The 14,902-nt window shown below is 43.2% G+C and overlaps 1 protein-coding gene across 3 annotated transcripts in view; it reads left to right on the top strand.

Moving 5' to 3' along the window:
- Positions 1-7,358: 7,358 nt before the first annotated feature.
- Positions 7,359-14,902, top strand: part of TPP2 (tripeptidyl peptidase 2) — a 90,116-nt gene continuing 82,572 nt past the window's right edge. For all 3 annotated transcript variants that reach the window (XM_064275249.1, XM_023553181.2, XM_064275250.1), the window contains exon 1: positions 7,359-7,523. In XM_064275249.1, the coding sequence (XP_064131319.1) occupies positions 7,359-7,523 (165 nt within the window). The remainder of the gene's footprint in view (positions 7,524-14,902) is intronic.

Below are 14,902 nucleotides of genomic sequence, written 5' to 3'. Positions count from 1 at the left end.
ACACACACATATATATATGTATATATATATATGGAAACCCTGGTGGCATAGTGGTTAAGAGCTACAGCTGCTAACCAAAAGGTCGGCAGTTCGAATCCACCAGGCGCTCCTTGGAAATCCCATGGGGTAGTTCAACTGTGTCCTTTAGGGTAGCTATGAGTAGGAATATATATATAAGTATATATACGCACACACATATGTAAGAATATATATGTATATAGGTTTAAGTATATATACTTAGATACATATATATGTATTCCTACTCTGTTTATCATGATGTTGCTTATTGGTCCAGTTGTGAGGATTTTTGTTTTCTTTATGTTGAGGTATAATCCATACTGAAGGCTGTGGTCTTTGATCTTTATCAGTAAGTGCTTCAAGTCCTTCTTCACTTTCAGCAATCAAGGTTGTGTCATCTGCATATTGCAGGTTGTTAATGAGTCTTCCTCCAATCCTGATTCCCCATTCTTCTTCATATATCCAGCTTCTCCGATTCTTTGCTCAACATACAGATTGAATAAGAATGGCGAAAGGATACAACCCTGACGCACACCCTTCCTGACTTTAAGCCATGCAGCATCCCCTTGTTCTGTTCAAACAACTGCCTCTTGATCTATATGTACAGGTTCCTTGTGAGCACCATTAAGTGTTCTGAAATTCCCATACTTGGCAATGTTATCCATATACATATACACATTTCTATTATATATATATATATTATATATATAATAGATACATATTATATATATCTACTATATGTATATAGATACATAAAGAGAGAGAGGAAAAGGGGAGAGGGGAAGAAACAGCACAAACGTCCTGGTAGCACAACAGTTAAGTGGTTGGAAACCACCCAGCAGCTCCATGGAAGAAAGACAGGCCTGATGATCTGCTCCTGTAAAGATTACAGCCGAGAAAAACCCTATGTGGCAGTTCTGCTGTACACGTCACACGGGGCCACTATGAGTCAAAAATTGACTCTACAACATCTAACAACAATATATGTGAAAGATTGGCATAGTGGATATTTGTCATGGTTCATGGCTTCCTGATTTCTCTTGAAAAGCCTTCCTGTTTACAGGATTTCCTACATTAACAGTCCTGCCTAGCCACATAAGACTCCAGAACTTAGTTTTTCAGCCTCCTTTACAGCTAGGCACAGACATGTGTCTTACGCTTTGCCAATCAGACCACCCATCTGGTTTTTGACTGAGAAATGGCTAGGAAGCAGGCCTATTTGGTTAAGAGTGGTAATGAAGGTCATTGTTGCTTGTTTTACTTTAGGAGGGGAACAGTGGTAAAGCTCTAGAATCTAGACCTCAGTTTCGTTGTTGTGAGCTCTAATGCATACACAGAATATTAATGGTTGTTTTAGTCCAGGTCCTCTGAGAAGCAGATGCCAAGACAGGACTAAATGTGCAAGGATTCTATTAGGGGAAAAGCCTGTGTGAGATAAAATACTGAAGGGGTCAGAACAGGCTAGGGAAGCCATCATACTCTGGTGCAAGTCTGACCGTGAGTAAAGAGAGGGAGAGAAGGTTGCCTGGAAGTCTTCCAGGCTGCCGTGCAGTCTAGGAAAGGTTTTGTAAAGCCGTGGAGGGAGTGCTCCAGCCAAAGTCGGCTGTTGACCAAGTTCCCCATCTACCTCACTTTAGTATCCTCACTGTGCTCAGTCACTGGCTGGGTGCCACCCATCTGCTGGGAGTGACCTCAATGTAAATACAGAGGAGGATTTCAAAGCCCAGCAGCTGGGCTCTGTTGGGTGCTTACACAACGTCTGCAATAGTTTTGGAATATTGATTTAAAATATTTTCTAAATGTTATAGTAGAGCAATAGTTGCATAGAAGGTGACTCATAGGTAAGTATACTTCAGAATGATTTCCTTGTACCCCACGTATGCACTGGCTTGAAGCCTCAGATGGGGCAGGTAATGGTAAAGGGAGGTGGGCATCAAGGAATCAAGGACCTCTGACTCACGGCTTGCTGCTTTGAACAACGCAGCGTGGGAGAGGTTTCTGTGTGTCTAGCCTATTGTTTTACCCTAGATAAAGTGATTGAGGCTTTGGAATGCTCGCCCTATTTTGTTTCTTACCTCCCCCTGTTCCTACTCCTCCCATTCCTAAGCCCTTGTTTTGTTTATCACTATCTCCACTGTTTCCTTCTGATATGAATGAACTGCCAAATTCCACAAAACTGACTTAGCATTTAAAGGTCTACCTTAGCTGAGAGTGCCATTAAATCAAAGGAGGAAAAGATGTAAACATATGTAATGTGTAGAATGCTATGGCTTGAAGACAAAGTATAAATAACTTGGTATTGAGTTAAAGGAAACCCTGGTGATGTGGTGGTTAAGAGCTACATCTGCCAACCAAAAGGTCAGCAGTTCAAATCCACCAGGTGCTCCTTAGAAACTCTATGAGGTAGTTCTACTCTGTCCTATAGGGTTGCTATGAGTTGGAATTGACTCGACGACAACTGGTCAGGTGTTTTTTTGTTTGTTTGTTTGTTTGAGTTAAAACAATTTCAGAGGTCTGAAATTGTGGTACAAAGTCAGGAATAATTTCAAGACAATCAATTTTCAGACATTCAAATGCCCTATATATTTTTTTCTAAATCGATCTGCTTGGCTATGTACCTGTGGTAGGACATATCCATTGTCCTTTGAACCACTTATTTCACCACTAGGTCTCCAACTTCAGAGAAGCAAGGCATACCTCTGAGTCAACCTAAATTTTACCAGTGTATGCTGCTTACAGACATAATAGGCTCTGTGAACCAAATAAAGGGCTGATTTGAAATTCTGTCAGTAAAACTTTTTTTAATCAAAACCCAGTAATCAATCTCAACCATCTCTTTAAAGTCTACATTTTCAACAAACTTTTACTTTTGGTTCTATAAGTTTTGATCAACTTTTTAAAAATTAAAGGATAATGTAATCCAAAATTTTTAACACTTTTGATCTCAGAAAAAAGGTTAAAATCAAACACTAATATACAAATTTTTGGTTGCACAAAATGATAAAATTACCAATAATATTTTCAATCATAAATGTAAATTATATTACAATAAAATTCTGTGGGCGACAGAGTGGAAATAAAGTTTCAAGCAGAAATAGTGATATAAAATGTCTGATGATTTTAAACTGCAACATGTTCAGCGTTTTTCAAATAGAAGATGGTAGGGTATCAAAGAGCTATGGGTATTGTTGATAGTTACATTAAACTGGATATGTTTAAATGAGTTTTTAAAAAAGATTAAAAATGTCAATATTTTACTATGCCAGAAATTCTTTACAATTTCTTAAACTTATGATGACAAATTGCAAATGTCTTCTTAAAAAGGGAGTATCCTACAGGCTGGGAGCCCTGGTGGCACAGTGGTTAAAGCATTCAGCTGTTAACCAAAAGCCACTCGTATCGGGTCACTATCAGTCGGAATTGACTCAATAGTTTTTTGGGGGGGGGGCAGACTGGGAGAAGATTTTCAGTAACCATATACCCAATAAGGGTCTCATATCCAAAATATATTTTAAAAAATCAACGACTTAACTATGAAAAGACAAACAACCCAATCAAAAAACAGGAAAAGGAATTGAGCAAACATTTCATCGAAGTGGATATTCAAACGGCCAACAAGCACATGAAAAGGTGATCAGTGTCATTAGCTACCACCAAACCCACAGCTATGGAGTCAGTTTTGACTCACAGTGACCCTGGAGCAACTAGAGAGATGCAAATCAAAACTACTGTGAAATACCACTTCACTCCTACTGGAATGGCAATGATCAAAAAAACCCAGAAAACAATAGGTATTGGCAAGGTTGTGGAGAAACTGTAATCCTCAGCCACTGCTGGTAGGAATGTAAAACGGTACTGCCACTGTGGAAAACTGATTGGCCATTCCTCAAAAATTTGACCATTGAATTACCATATGACCCAGTAATCCCATTCCTAGGTATATGTCCTGAAGAAGTGAAGGCAGGAATGGAAATAGAAACCTGTACACCAATGTTCATTGTAGCACTTTCTACAAGAGCCAAAAGGTGGAACAACTGAAACGTATACAGATGAGTGGATAAACAAAATGTGGCATATACAGACAACGGAATACTCCTCAGCCATAAAGAGAAATCAAGTCTTGATATACACTGTTACATGGGTGAACCTCGAAAACACCCTGCTGAGGGAAACAGGTCAGTCACAAAAGGACAAATACTGACAGTATGATCTCACTTATATGAAATAAGCAAATATATAGAAACTGATGATTATTAGTGGTTACCAGGGGTGGAAGAGAGGGGGAAAGGACGAATTTTTGTTTTGGAAGCACTGAGTTTCTGTTAATGGTGGTAGAATGATTTGGAAATGGATAACGAGAATGGTTACACAAGTTGAAGAACATAATCAATGTCACTGAATTATACATGTAGAAATTGAGATGGCGTACTTTCACAATAAAATTCTTAAAAAGAGAAAAAATACATGATGGTACATGATTTTCCACATTTTTATGGGGTATGTAAATATAAAAAAAATTGAAAAACACTTACAGGTGTCTAGTTATAAGTCTGCCTCTTTGGTCTGAGAATGAACAGTTCATTCCCATTCATTCATTGGGTGACAATCCTGGCAGGTGAGCACAGTACAGTGTGTGTGGTATTATAGAATATTCTGGACAGATTATGAGATCAGAAATCTAGCTTTTTCAGTAACATGTTTTGTAACCCATGGCAACCAGTGAACCTGTCTGGCTTTGTTTCCATACCTGTAAAACGAAGTGATTGGACTTGGGTTCGTTGGAAACTGGGAGCTATTCCATTGTGTCGATAAGCTCTATATAAGAATGTACTGAGGGCGTTTGTCATTATCTTTTCCTTCTTGTTAAAGTACTTGGAAGTTTTTTTCCTATAGGTAACATAAACACAGTCGGGAGTAGAAAAGAAAACATTTAACTTTTTTTACTTTTGCTCGCCACTAAAGAGAAAATGCTTTTCTAACACTAAGGAATGAACAATCAAGTAATTAATTGAAAACCCTTGCATGGCCACTAGAGTGATTTTTGAGACTTTATGGAGGCTCTTATAAATCCTGTGGAGAGAAAACTGGTATACAGCGGGCTTATGTTTACACCACGCATTATTAACCTGAGATCTATGGACGGAATTCAAGGGGTCCAAAAACTTGTGTAGAAAAAAATGTCTTTATTTTCACTCATCTGTTAATCAAATTTTTAAAGTACCTGAGCGGAGCTTGCTCTCAGCTACTAACCAAAAGGTTGACCATTGAAATCCACCCAGCTGCTCTGGGGAAGAAAGGCCCAGAGATCTACCCAAATCCACCCACCAGCTCTGAGGAAGAAAGGCCCAGAGATCTACCCAAATCCACCCACCAGCTCTGAGGAAGAAAGGCCCAGAGATCTACCCAAATCCACCCACCAGCTCTGTGTAGGAAAAGACTGGCAATCTACTTCTGTAATGTAAACCAAAAAGACCAAACCAGTTGCCAGAGTCAATTCCCTGCTTCTGACTCATGACGATCCCATGTATGTCAGAGTAGAATTGCCCTGCACAGGATTGTCAGTGGTGGTGATCTATCATTAGGCAGTAGATCACCAGGCCTATCTTCCTACACGCCTCTGAGTGCATTGGAACTGCCAACCAAAGGTTAGCAGCCCAGGGCTTAGTGGGTGTGCCACACCCGGGGACTCCCTCCATAAGATTACAGGCATTGAAAACCCTATGAAGTGCAGCTTTACTCTGAAACTCACGTGGAATTGCCATGAGTCAGAATGACTTCTACGCAAAGGGTCTGGTTTTTAATTTCGCATTTCCTTCGATTCTGGATGTAGGTAAAAACTAGCAGTCGCTGTTACTCTGTCACCAAATCAGTTTGTTATCTCATTACAGCTGTTGTAGATGTGTGAAAATATCATTTATGCTCTTCACTACTTTAAAATTATGGTAGTTTATTAGGCTTGCTGCTAGCTCTTTTTATGTAATGCAAAAAGTACACATATAACTATGAACACACACTATTACTACATAACCAAGTTATGTAAACGCAATTTAGTTCCTTTGTAGTCCTATATACTTTTCATGCATTTAAAAACATTGCTCTGAGGAGGGGTCGGTTAAAAAAAAAAAACAAAAAACCCTTACCATCAAACCGATTCCGACTCACAGAGACTCCTAGGACAGAGCAGAACCGCCCCCCCCCCCCCCCAGAGTTTCAAGGAGCAGCTGGATTCCAACTGCTGACCTTTTGGTAAGCAGCCGAGCTCTTAATCACTGAGCCACCAGGGCTCACCAAATTGCCAAAGGCATCTCTGGCACACACACAAAAAAAGGGCTAAGGACTCCGGCATGAACACAGGCATAAATATCATTAAAGGGCCATTAGTGCAGCAGAAAGCACTTGGTGGCTGTCAGTGTGAATCTTGAAGACTGCAAATTATGGCTCGATAATTGCCTTCATAATTCGTGGGGCTGGGATGCAGAGTGAGTGGATAGCCCTAAGGAGCAATGAGTTGGAACTTAAAATAAGAAAAAAGCTTTTCAGAAATCTCGGAAGCCAAGGGGCTAGGAGGAGCCCACTTCAGTCTCGTGCTTTGTTACTGGTACGTCTACCGATGGCAAACAACCCACTTCCTGTTGACTGACACTATTGCCATCCCCACCCCAGTTCTCCCCCTGCTTTCACAGGGGGCACACACAAGGCAGAGGAACAAAACCTACACAAGTGAATCAGAGAAAACTCAAATACTCATGTTCGGGGATTGCACCGATACCCGAAGGCTCCCAGGGCTTACAGGTGCGCGAGGAGGTTCCATTCCTTCTGGTAAGCACACCAGGAGCTCTGGCTCCTGAAAACCACTTGCACCGAAAAGTTCTCCCGCAACCTCAACTCTGGAAACCAGCGCTTGCCGGGCAAAAGGGTTCCGCCACCTCTGGCTGGCTGCCCCTTTCCCTCCGCGTACCTCAAAGCCCTTTTGCTTGGAAGCCTGCCCTTTCCTACAACCCGAAGTGTGGATCTCTTTAAAAACCCGGGTTCGAAAACTGAAGCCTCAAGAAACGTACTCAGACTCCTCCTCTTCCACTGCAGCTGGGCGACACTCCAAACCAGCGCCTGAGGCCGGCGCTGTTGGTTGACGTAGCATTGCTTCATTGGCCTGCCGACCTGGCTTCCGTGCTTTCATTGGTTGTCGCGCGCGACCCCGCCTGACGGAACGGGATTGGCGGAAGGCGGCCGGCCCCGCCCCTCGCCCCGCCTCCGTCTCGGCGGCCGCCGGGGTGTTCTCGCGCTGCTCTTCCGCGCGCAGCCTGGCAGTTTGCCTCTTCCTCGCCCTCCAGCCTGCGCCCATGGCCACCGCCGCCGCCGAGGAGCCCTTCCCTTTCCACGGTCTCCTGCCGAAGAAGGAGACCGGGGCCGCCTCCTTCCTCTGCCGCTACCCGGACTATGACGGGCGGGGCGTGCTCGTCGCCGTCCTGGACACGGGGGTCGACCCCGGAGCCCCCGGCATGCAGGTGAGGCAGCCCTCGGGGCCCGGGACGGGAGCGGACGCAGCCTGGGGGAGCCCGGCAGCCCGAGGTCCCGCCCGGCAGCCCGAAGCCCCGCCCTGCGGCCGAGCCAGCCCCGCGGCCGGCAGCGCCGAGAGCCCGGCAGGAGGCGGAGGCTGACGAGGAGCCGGGCGCACGTCCCAGCCTGGGGCGGCCCTGCGCCGGTCACGGGGACCCGGAGGCTCCCGGGGCGGCGTGGGCGAGGGGCCCGGGGCCCGGAGCCCGGAGCTCGTGAGCCCGGAGCCCGGAGCCCGGACCTCGGAGCCCGGAACTCGTGAGCCCAGAGCCGGGAGCCCGGATCTCGGAGCCCGAAGCCCGGACCTGGGAGCCCGGAGCCGGGCGGGCCGCGTCCTCGGCCCAGACAAAGCCGCGCGCCTGGCCTGGCAGGTCCGGGGAGCCGGGCTCCAGCGTCGCCGCCGAGAAGCCCGTTCGCCAGGCCGGAGTCTCGGGCGCCCGGCCACCCCCGCCGCCTGCCTCGCTCTGCGCGTCTCCCGGCTCCTGCGAGTTCCCAACCTGTCATCTCAACGCCTTTATTGTTGGGTGAGGAGAAAACAGAGGTGGGACAGGCGACCTCTCCGAACTTAATTTTCGTGGCTGTGGCTGCAGAGATCCGGTTCGGGAAAGAATTGTTTGCCTTTAAACACGAGAGCCGGGTTTCCGAGAAGATAACTCTGTCAACTTCCGGAATTGTTTCCTGTGCTCCTTTTACGCTTTCTATTTTTAAGCCATCATCTGCAGTGTGCTTGTTTAGGGTCGTTGAATGCCGTGGCTCAGCCTTTGTTTTTGCATGAGACAAATAAAATCAGTTTGTTTTTAGCCAGCTTTTCAGGCTTTATTAAATTATGCTGCGGTATTTTCTTAATGTCAAAACATAAAGTGACGTACTTCATTTATTTTTCTAATTACCACTTAATTTTGTCTTAGGCAACTTTTAAGTATTTTAGATCAAGGTACCGTAGCGAAAGGTAATTTTTAAAAATACATCACTTGGCTGAGAGATTTCTGCTTCAAGTCTTTTAAGTTTGATTTTTGTGAACTTAGACTTTTACCGAAATTTCTTTAAGGAACAGAATGTTAACCATTGTCCAAGGCCTGTCTCCCAAAAGCTTTCCCTGGCTAATCCTCCTGCATGTTGATCTTCTTCCTCTATCTCTCACACACCTCTCTTTCTACCCTAAACTCTGAAGTTCAGTAATGTGCCTTCCTCCTTCCCTTTCTGGATCCTTCATTGTCCTCTCTGGTAATTGCTGTAGCATTTTGGAGGTTCGGAAGTAATTTGGGGAAAAAGGGAAGCTAGGCTGACCTCGGTAGAGGAGTTCTCTGGGAGCCTTGCTTCCCCAGGGTAATTCTCAAGCCGCGCTCTGGAGTACCACAAACTCCTGTTGGCACTGCTGGGCAGCTTTGGTGAGTCAGAAGAGGAGCAGATGACGAATTCCCTCCTGTAACTACAGTATCTGTGTTGTATTAATAACTCTTTACGATTTAAAACAGTGACAGCTATCACCTCGTTGAAGCTTTATTACGAGTAGTAACAGTTTCTATTCTGTTGTGGTGTCTGTTTACTTTTTATAGGGATAAGTGGGAGAACAGCTGGGTAAGTGGTTCACAGGTTCCTTTGTCAGTATAATAAGAGGATCTGAGAAGTTTAGAGAAGTACTGTCGTAGTAGAAATTTCTTGGTAAAATTTCCCAGATCTGCTTATCGAGTTATTCTGTTAGGCCTGGTAAAGTAACAATAATTCTCACCCTACAGATTTGCTATGAAAATTAATTTTAAGGGAGGATTAATTATATGTGACTTCTTTAAGTGCTCAAGAAAAACGTTAAACTAATTTTTTAAGCAGTGATGTTTACTAGGAGTTTGTACTGGATCTTTAATCATCCATTATCCAAAGGTTAAATGTGTATTTGCATATATTAACATAAACGCTTGAGCAATATTTAAATCAAAGGAAAACATAAGTGTTCGAAGAACTTTAACTTTTAGATCCTGACCTTAAACATGGCCAATGAAAAGAAATTCAGTAAGGTGGCTTGTAAATAGGTAAATTTTTAAGATTCTTTACTTATAACAGATTTATTTTGTAGGTTTCTGTATACATCATTAAGATAAGATGGATAGAAATAAGGAGGGAAGGAATGAAATAGGAGTAAGAGGAGGCTGAAGTGGACATTTGGAAAGACATGGGGTATGAGTGCAGGAGTGGAGGGAGGCACAAGTGAAAACTTCCAGGGACACGGTGAGGTGTCTCCTTGTTTGGTGACTGTCTTGGACCCAGTTCTGTTTTGTGACAGCTGACTAGACATGTGGAAAGTGGAAGGTAGATGGTGTGAGGAAGCAATAGTTACATAAATAATTAAATACTTCCTCAGCAGATATTCAGGCACCTTTGAGGTGCCTAACGTTGTGTTAAATGATTAGTCCTGCAACCTGTGGTTGTTTTGGAGATTGAAAAGGAGGGGGCCATTGAGAGCTGGATAATCAGGACTGGGTGGGTCTTGGACTGGATTTAGAAATATGTATGAAATATCCAGCTGGTCTCCCTGCCACCAGTCTTTCTTCTCTTTGAACCATCTTTCACATTGCTGGAGTTATTTTCCTTTAAAAAAAAAAAAAAAAGCTTAGTATTATAAAACCCTTGTTTAAATCAAAAGCAGATACATTCTGGGATCCAATTTGCTTGCTCATAAAAATGTGAACTTTTTGTATATTTTGTTTGTAAGGCCTTTTACCGTCCGCCTGTAGCCTCATGTCGCCTCAGTTCTCACCATTTCTTCCGTCCATATCTATTCCACCCCCACTCTTCACCCCGTGCTTCCACAGTGAACATTTCACTCTTGCTCAGTTGCCCAGATGTCGCAGGTCTTTCTCCAGCACATGCCTTTGCATGTGACGTTTAATCTGGTTTACAATCACCTATAAAACTGCTACTTAATCCTTCAACACCCAGCTGGGTCTTGACCTCGTTACACTTTGGGGTATCAACTGATGTAGTCCAGCTTCCCACCGTGTATTTAGGTATATGTGCCAGGCATTGTGCTAGGGCCTGAAGGTTCAAAGGTGAATAAAGCTCAATCCCTGCTAACAGCTTAGGTTTTTTTTTCCCCCCTTTTTGCTCTCATAGCAGTTTGTTCAAATCCCCCTAATTAGCACTTCAAGTATTTCGTTGTAGTGTTCTTGTTTACAGACCTGTTTCATGGTGAAGTGAAAGGTTCGCAGGCGTATGTCCTGATTCATCTTGTATGAATTGTGCTTTAACATCCCTTTTTTTTTTTTGAGTGGAAAAAATGTATTTGTAAAATACGTATAATTTTCTCATGGGGGAAAGAGGTTACAAGTAATCCTTTAAGTTTTTTTCTGCTGTTAGATTTACTGAAATATAATATTGTACACTAAGTAAATTACCAGTTACATAGCTTTCTACATAGAGGTACATATTATAGGTTACTAATACTGGGTACTGTGCAATTAATTTTAAGTTTTATTACCTCTTTTTCAGTTAGCCTTCCCTAATACCCCCAAGCTAGGTGTTCTTAGGTGCTTTCATAGAGACCTGTCCTTACTGTCTTGTATTGTAATTCTCTCTCTATTTATCTGTCTTCCCAACTGGATTATTAAGTTTTCTGAAAGCAAAAATTGCCTTATTCATTTATCATTAGTTCTCAGAATAATAGTAATTTGATAGTATTTGTTCATGAAATACCTTCCATTGCTTTTATGAACATTTTTGGCATCTTCCTTCCCTGGAATTTTAATGAAATACTTACAAATTCAAGAAGCTCTGATGGCACAAGGGTTAAGTGCTCAGCTGCTACCCAAAAAGTTGGTAGTTCGAACCCACCCAGCCCTCCCGGAGAGAAAGACCTGCTCCAGTAAAGATTACAGCCAAGAAAACTCTGTGCGGCAGTTCTGCTCCGTCGGGGGGGGGGGGGCACTGTGAATCAAAATCAATCCAACAGCACCTAACACCAACGACGATTTGTGAACTTGTGTTGTTGCAGACAGTCGGCGGCTCGCCCCCCGCTTTTGTCCTGGTCCTCTCTGTAGGTGCCCAGTGAGCGGCTCACCCCCCGCCAGCTCCCCCGCCGTAACTGTTCAGTGAAGACACCTGACAGCTCGAACGCTTGGCATTTCAGAGAAGATGGCTGCGGCTCCTATTTTATCCGGCCCGCCTGGTCCGGTATCTCTCCGCCTGCCGCTCCAGTCCACGAAGGTTTATCACCTTAGCTCTGCTCGGATGACTGCCCGCACTCTCGACCTCTCTCCCCATGTCACATCTCCCCCACCTCAGAGACGAGGGATATAGTTCCAGTGTTAGCCATTCATTTACCTTTTTCTTTACTTCTCCAAGAGGTCTGTTGCAAGATTCTCAGCTGTTTGCCTGTTTTTTTTTTTTAAACCCCTTCTTCCAAACCCGAAATCCCCTCTTCTGTCTTCTCATCTCCGAAGGAGTAGTTTCTTTTATCTAATGGTACAGTAAAAAAGACATAGGTGTATAAATGCATATATATTTTAATTTTATATAATAAGAGATATTATAAAAAAATTACTGAGAATTTTAAGAGAGACAGAATTCTTGAAGTTTGTGGAAATACCTGTTTACTCCTTGCCGTCGAGTCGATTTTGACTCATAGTGACCCTGTAGGACGGAGTAGAACTGTCCCATAGTTCCCAAGGAGCGCCTGGTAGATTCAAACTGCCGACCTTTTGGTTAGCAGCTGTAGCACTTAACCACACTTAACCACTACACCACCAGGGTTTCTGTTTGTGGAAATAGTAGATGGTAAATAAGCCACTAAACCCCACTGGGCCTTTTCCTTTGCTCACATACTGATAATAAGATTTCTAATTAGAGAAATCTTTGTCTGACTTCTTAGTAATCTCTTGTTATTCTTCATCTCAGGTCACTGAAAATGGAGAAGACAGGTAACTTGTGTTCTTAGTGTATCTATCAAATTATATGTGGATTTGGGAATACACTTTAAAATAGATTATTTTCTTATATTCTTAGTACATGGTCTAGCTTTAATTTTATAGAAGGGTATTAACTTTTCCATGTTTCCACTTTTATTTTGGTAGATTTTCTTATATTTTCCTTCATTAGGTTAATTTTATTTCAAGATGCCTAGCCCATCCTTCAAAGTCAATATCTCATTTAAATTTTATAATCCAATCAGAGTTTGATATGATTTTCACCATTTTTTTTTTTAGAAATTATGGTTTTGAGGTATAAAAAAACCAGAACAAAACCTGTTGCCATCGAGTCGTTTCCCAATTCATAGTGACCCTGTGGGTGAGAGTAGAGCTGCCCCATAGAGTCTCCAAGGAGTGCTTGGTGGATTTGAACTGCCAGCCTTTTGCTTAGCAGCCGTAGGACTTAACCCCTATACTACCAGGGTTTCCATTTTTGAGGTATAGAGTGCTTATTTGTTACTAGAATAGACGATCTATAAGAAGTGAATATCCGATATAGAAATTACCATACCTAAAAATAACATCTGTGCGTGGAAGACCTGTATGGCCCCTGAGTAGTCTGTTGCAACATGGTTGGAGTAAAGTTTAGGGCCCACCAGCCACCTTCTTGCTTGTCCTTGTACAGAAAAAACAACATGTGCCTTTGTTTCCTCCACATAGTGAATTTCCCTCTCCTTCTTTAGGGTATACGTTAATTGCAGAGCTTTCAGGATACTGCAGAGGAAAGACCTTGGCAGTGGTCAGAAGTGGACATTAAGCTTTTGTCTTAAAGAGTGTGAACTTCCCCAGTGGTGAAAGGACCCGAAGGCTTTGTACTCTTGTCACATTACTGGCATTTTTTACATTCCTGTTCCTTTTTCAGGGCAAGGGTCTTCTTTTTTCAGTCACCTTTGAAAGCACAAATTTCTTTTGCAAAGCTGGCCCAGAAAGAGCCCACAAGAACAGTGAGAAAAATAGTACTGCTGTTACCTATACTACTCATATTATGGCTCAAATGGCCATTTGTGGGCTGGCCAAGAAGCCATACCTTAAGAAGATCAGTCTTAATGCTGAGTAATTCGTGCCAGACCATTCAGTACGTATTTATCTTGTACCGAGTGGGCTGTACTAGGGATTGGGTATACATTGGTAAATCAGATAGACATGATCCTCGCCCTTAAAACCAAAAAACCAAACCTGCTGCCGATGAGTAGATTCCGACTCATAGTCACCCTGTAGGCAGAGTAGAACTGCCCCATAGGGTTTCTAAGGAGCAGCTGGTGGATTTGATCTGCCAACCTTTTGGTTAGCAGCCGAGCTCTTAACCATTGCGCCACCAGGGCTCCTCCTTGCTCTTCCAAATCAGAAACCAAACCCATTGCCTATTGAGTCATTTCCAACTCATGACGACCCTTTGCCCTTAGGGGAACTTATATTCTAACTGGAGAGATGGATAAGAAGTCATGTAACTATATAATTACATACTGAGTTAAGTTCTGTGAAGGAAACATACAAGGTGCAGTGAGAAAGAATAATCAGGCTTAGAGTGGCAGCCACATTAAAAGAAGTTATCAAGGAGGCCTTTCTGACTGGGCTGACATTGTAGTAGAAAACTGAAGGGCAAGATGGAATCCCCCTGGTACATCTGAAGGGCTGGAGAATGCCGGGCACAAAGAACCCTGTGCAAAAAAGTGGTGAGGTAGGAAAAATTTTGCCTTGCTCCAGGTATTGAAAAGCTGTCAGTGTGGTTAGAGTTGTGAGTGACTGGGAGTGGCCGTATCTTAGGGACCTTTTTATGTTCTAGGTGTTCTGTGTGTCCATTGAAGGGTTTTGAGAAAAGGAACGGCGTCATACAATTTAAGATGACTTTTTTTTTTGGTGGAGGCCAAGAATGAAAGCTGGGAGATGTCTAAGGAGATGATCATGGCTTAGAGGATTAGGAAATTGGTAGTAGAAATCAAAAAAGGACGGATTTGAATTATATTTTGGAGGAGAAATTAACAGGACCTCCTGACAGATTGGATGTGAGGAGACGTGCGGAGTCAGCTAGGGCAAAGAAGTAGAGAGGGACTTAAGTTTCTGGCTTGAACGACCAGGTGTGTGGTGATGCTGATGTCGGAGTTGTCAAAACCTGGGTCGGACAGCTTCGAAGGAGCCTGTTAAGTTCGAACTTCGGATTCGTTGTGGTGCTGGTGTGGCATCCAGTAATGACATGTGATTAAACTTTTTTTTTTTTTTTTTCCTTAAAGTTCTGGACTTGTCCAGTTCAAGGCGCACCTTCTCTGGGTTTTTTGCTGAAATGTTAACCTTCACAATGAGGCCTTCCTTGATGAGTTAAAATTGAAAGCCCTGTACTGCCTGCCTGTCTTCCCTACTTAATTTTTCTCCATAGT

The sequence above is a fragment of the Loxodonta africana genome, chromosome 23, assembly GCF_030014295.1.
Source record: "Loxodonta africana isolate mLoxAfr1 chromosome 23, mLoxAfr1.hap2, whole genome shotgun sequence".
Classification (NCBI taxonomy): Eukaryota; Metazoa; Chordata; class Mammalia; order Proboscidea; family Elephantidae; genus Loxodonta; species Loxodonta africana.
This window is presented reverse-complemented; position numbering and strand designations above follow the sequence as displayed.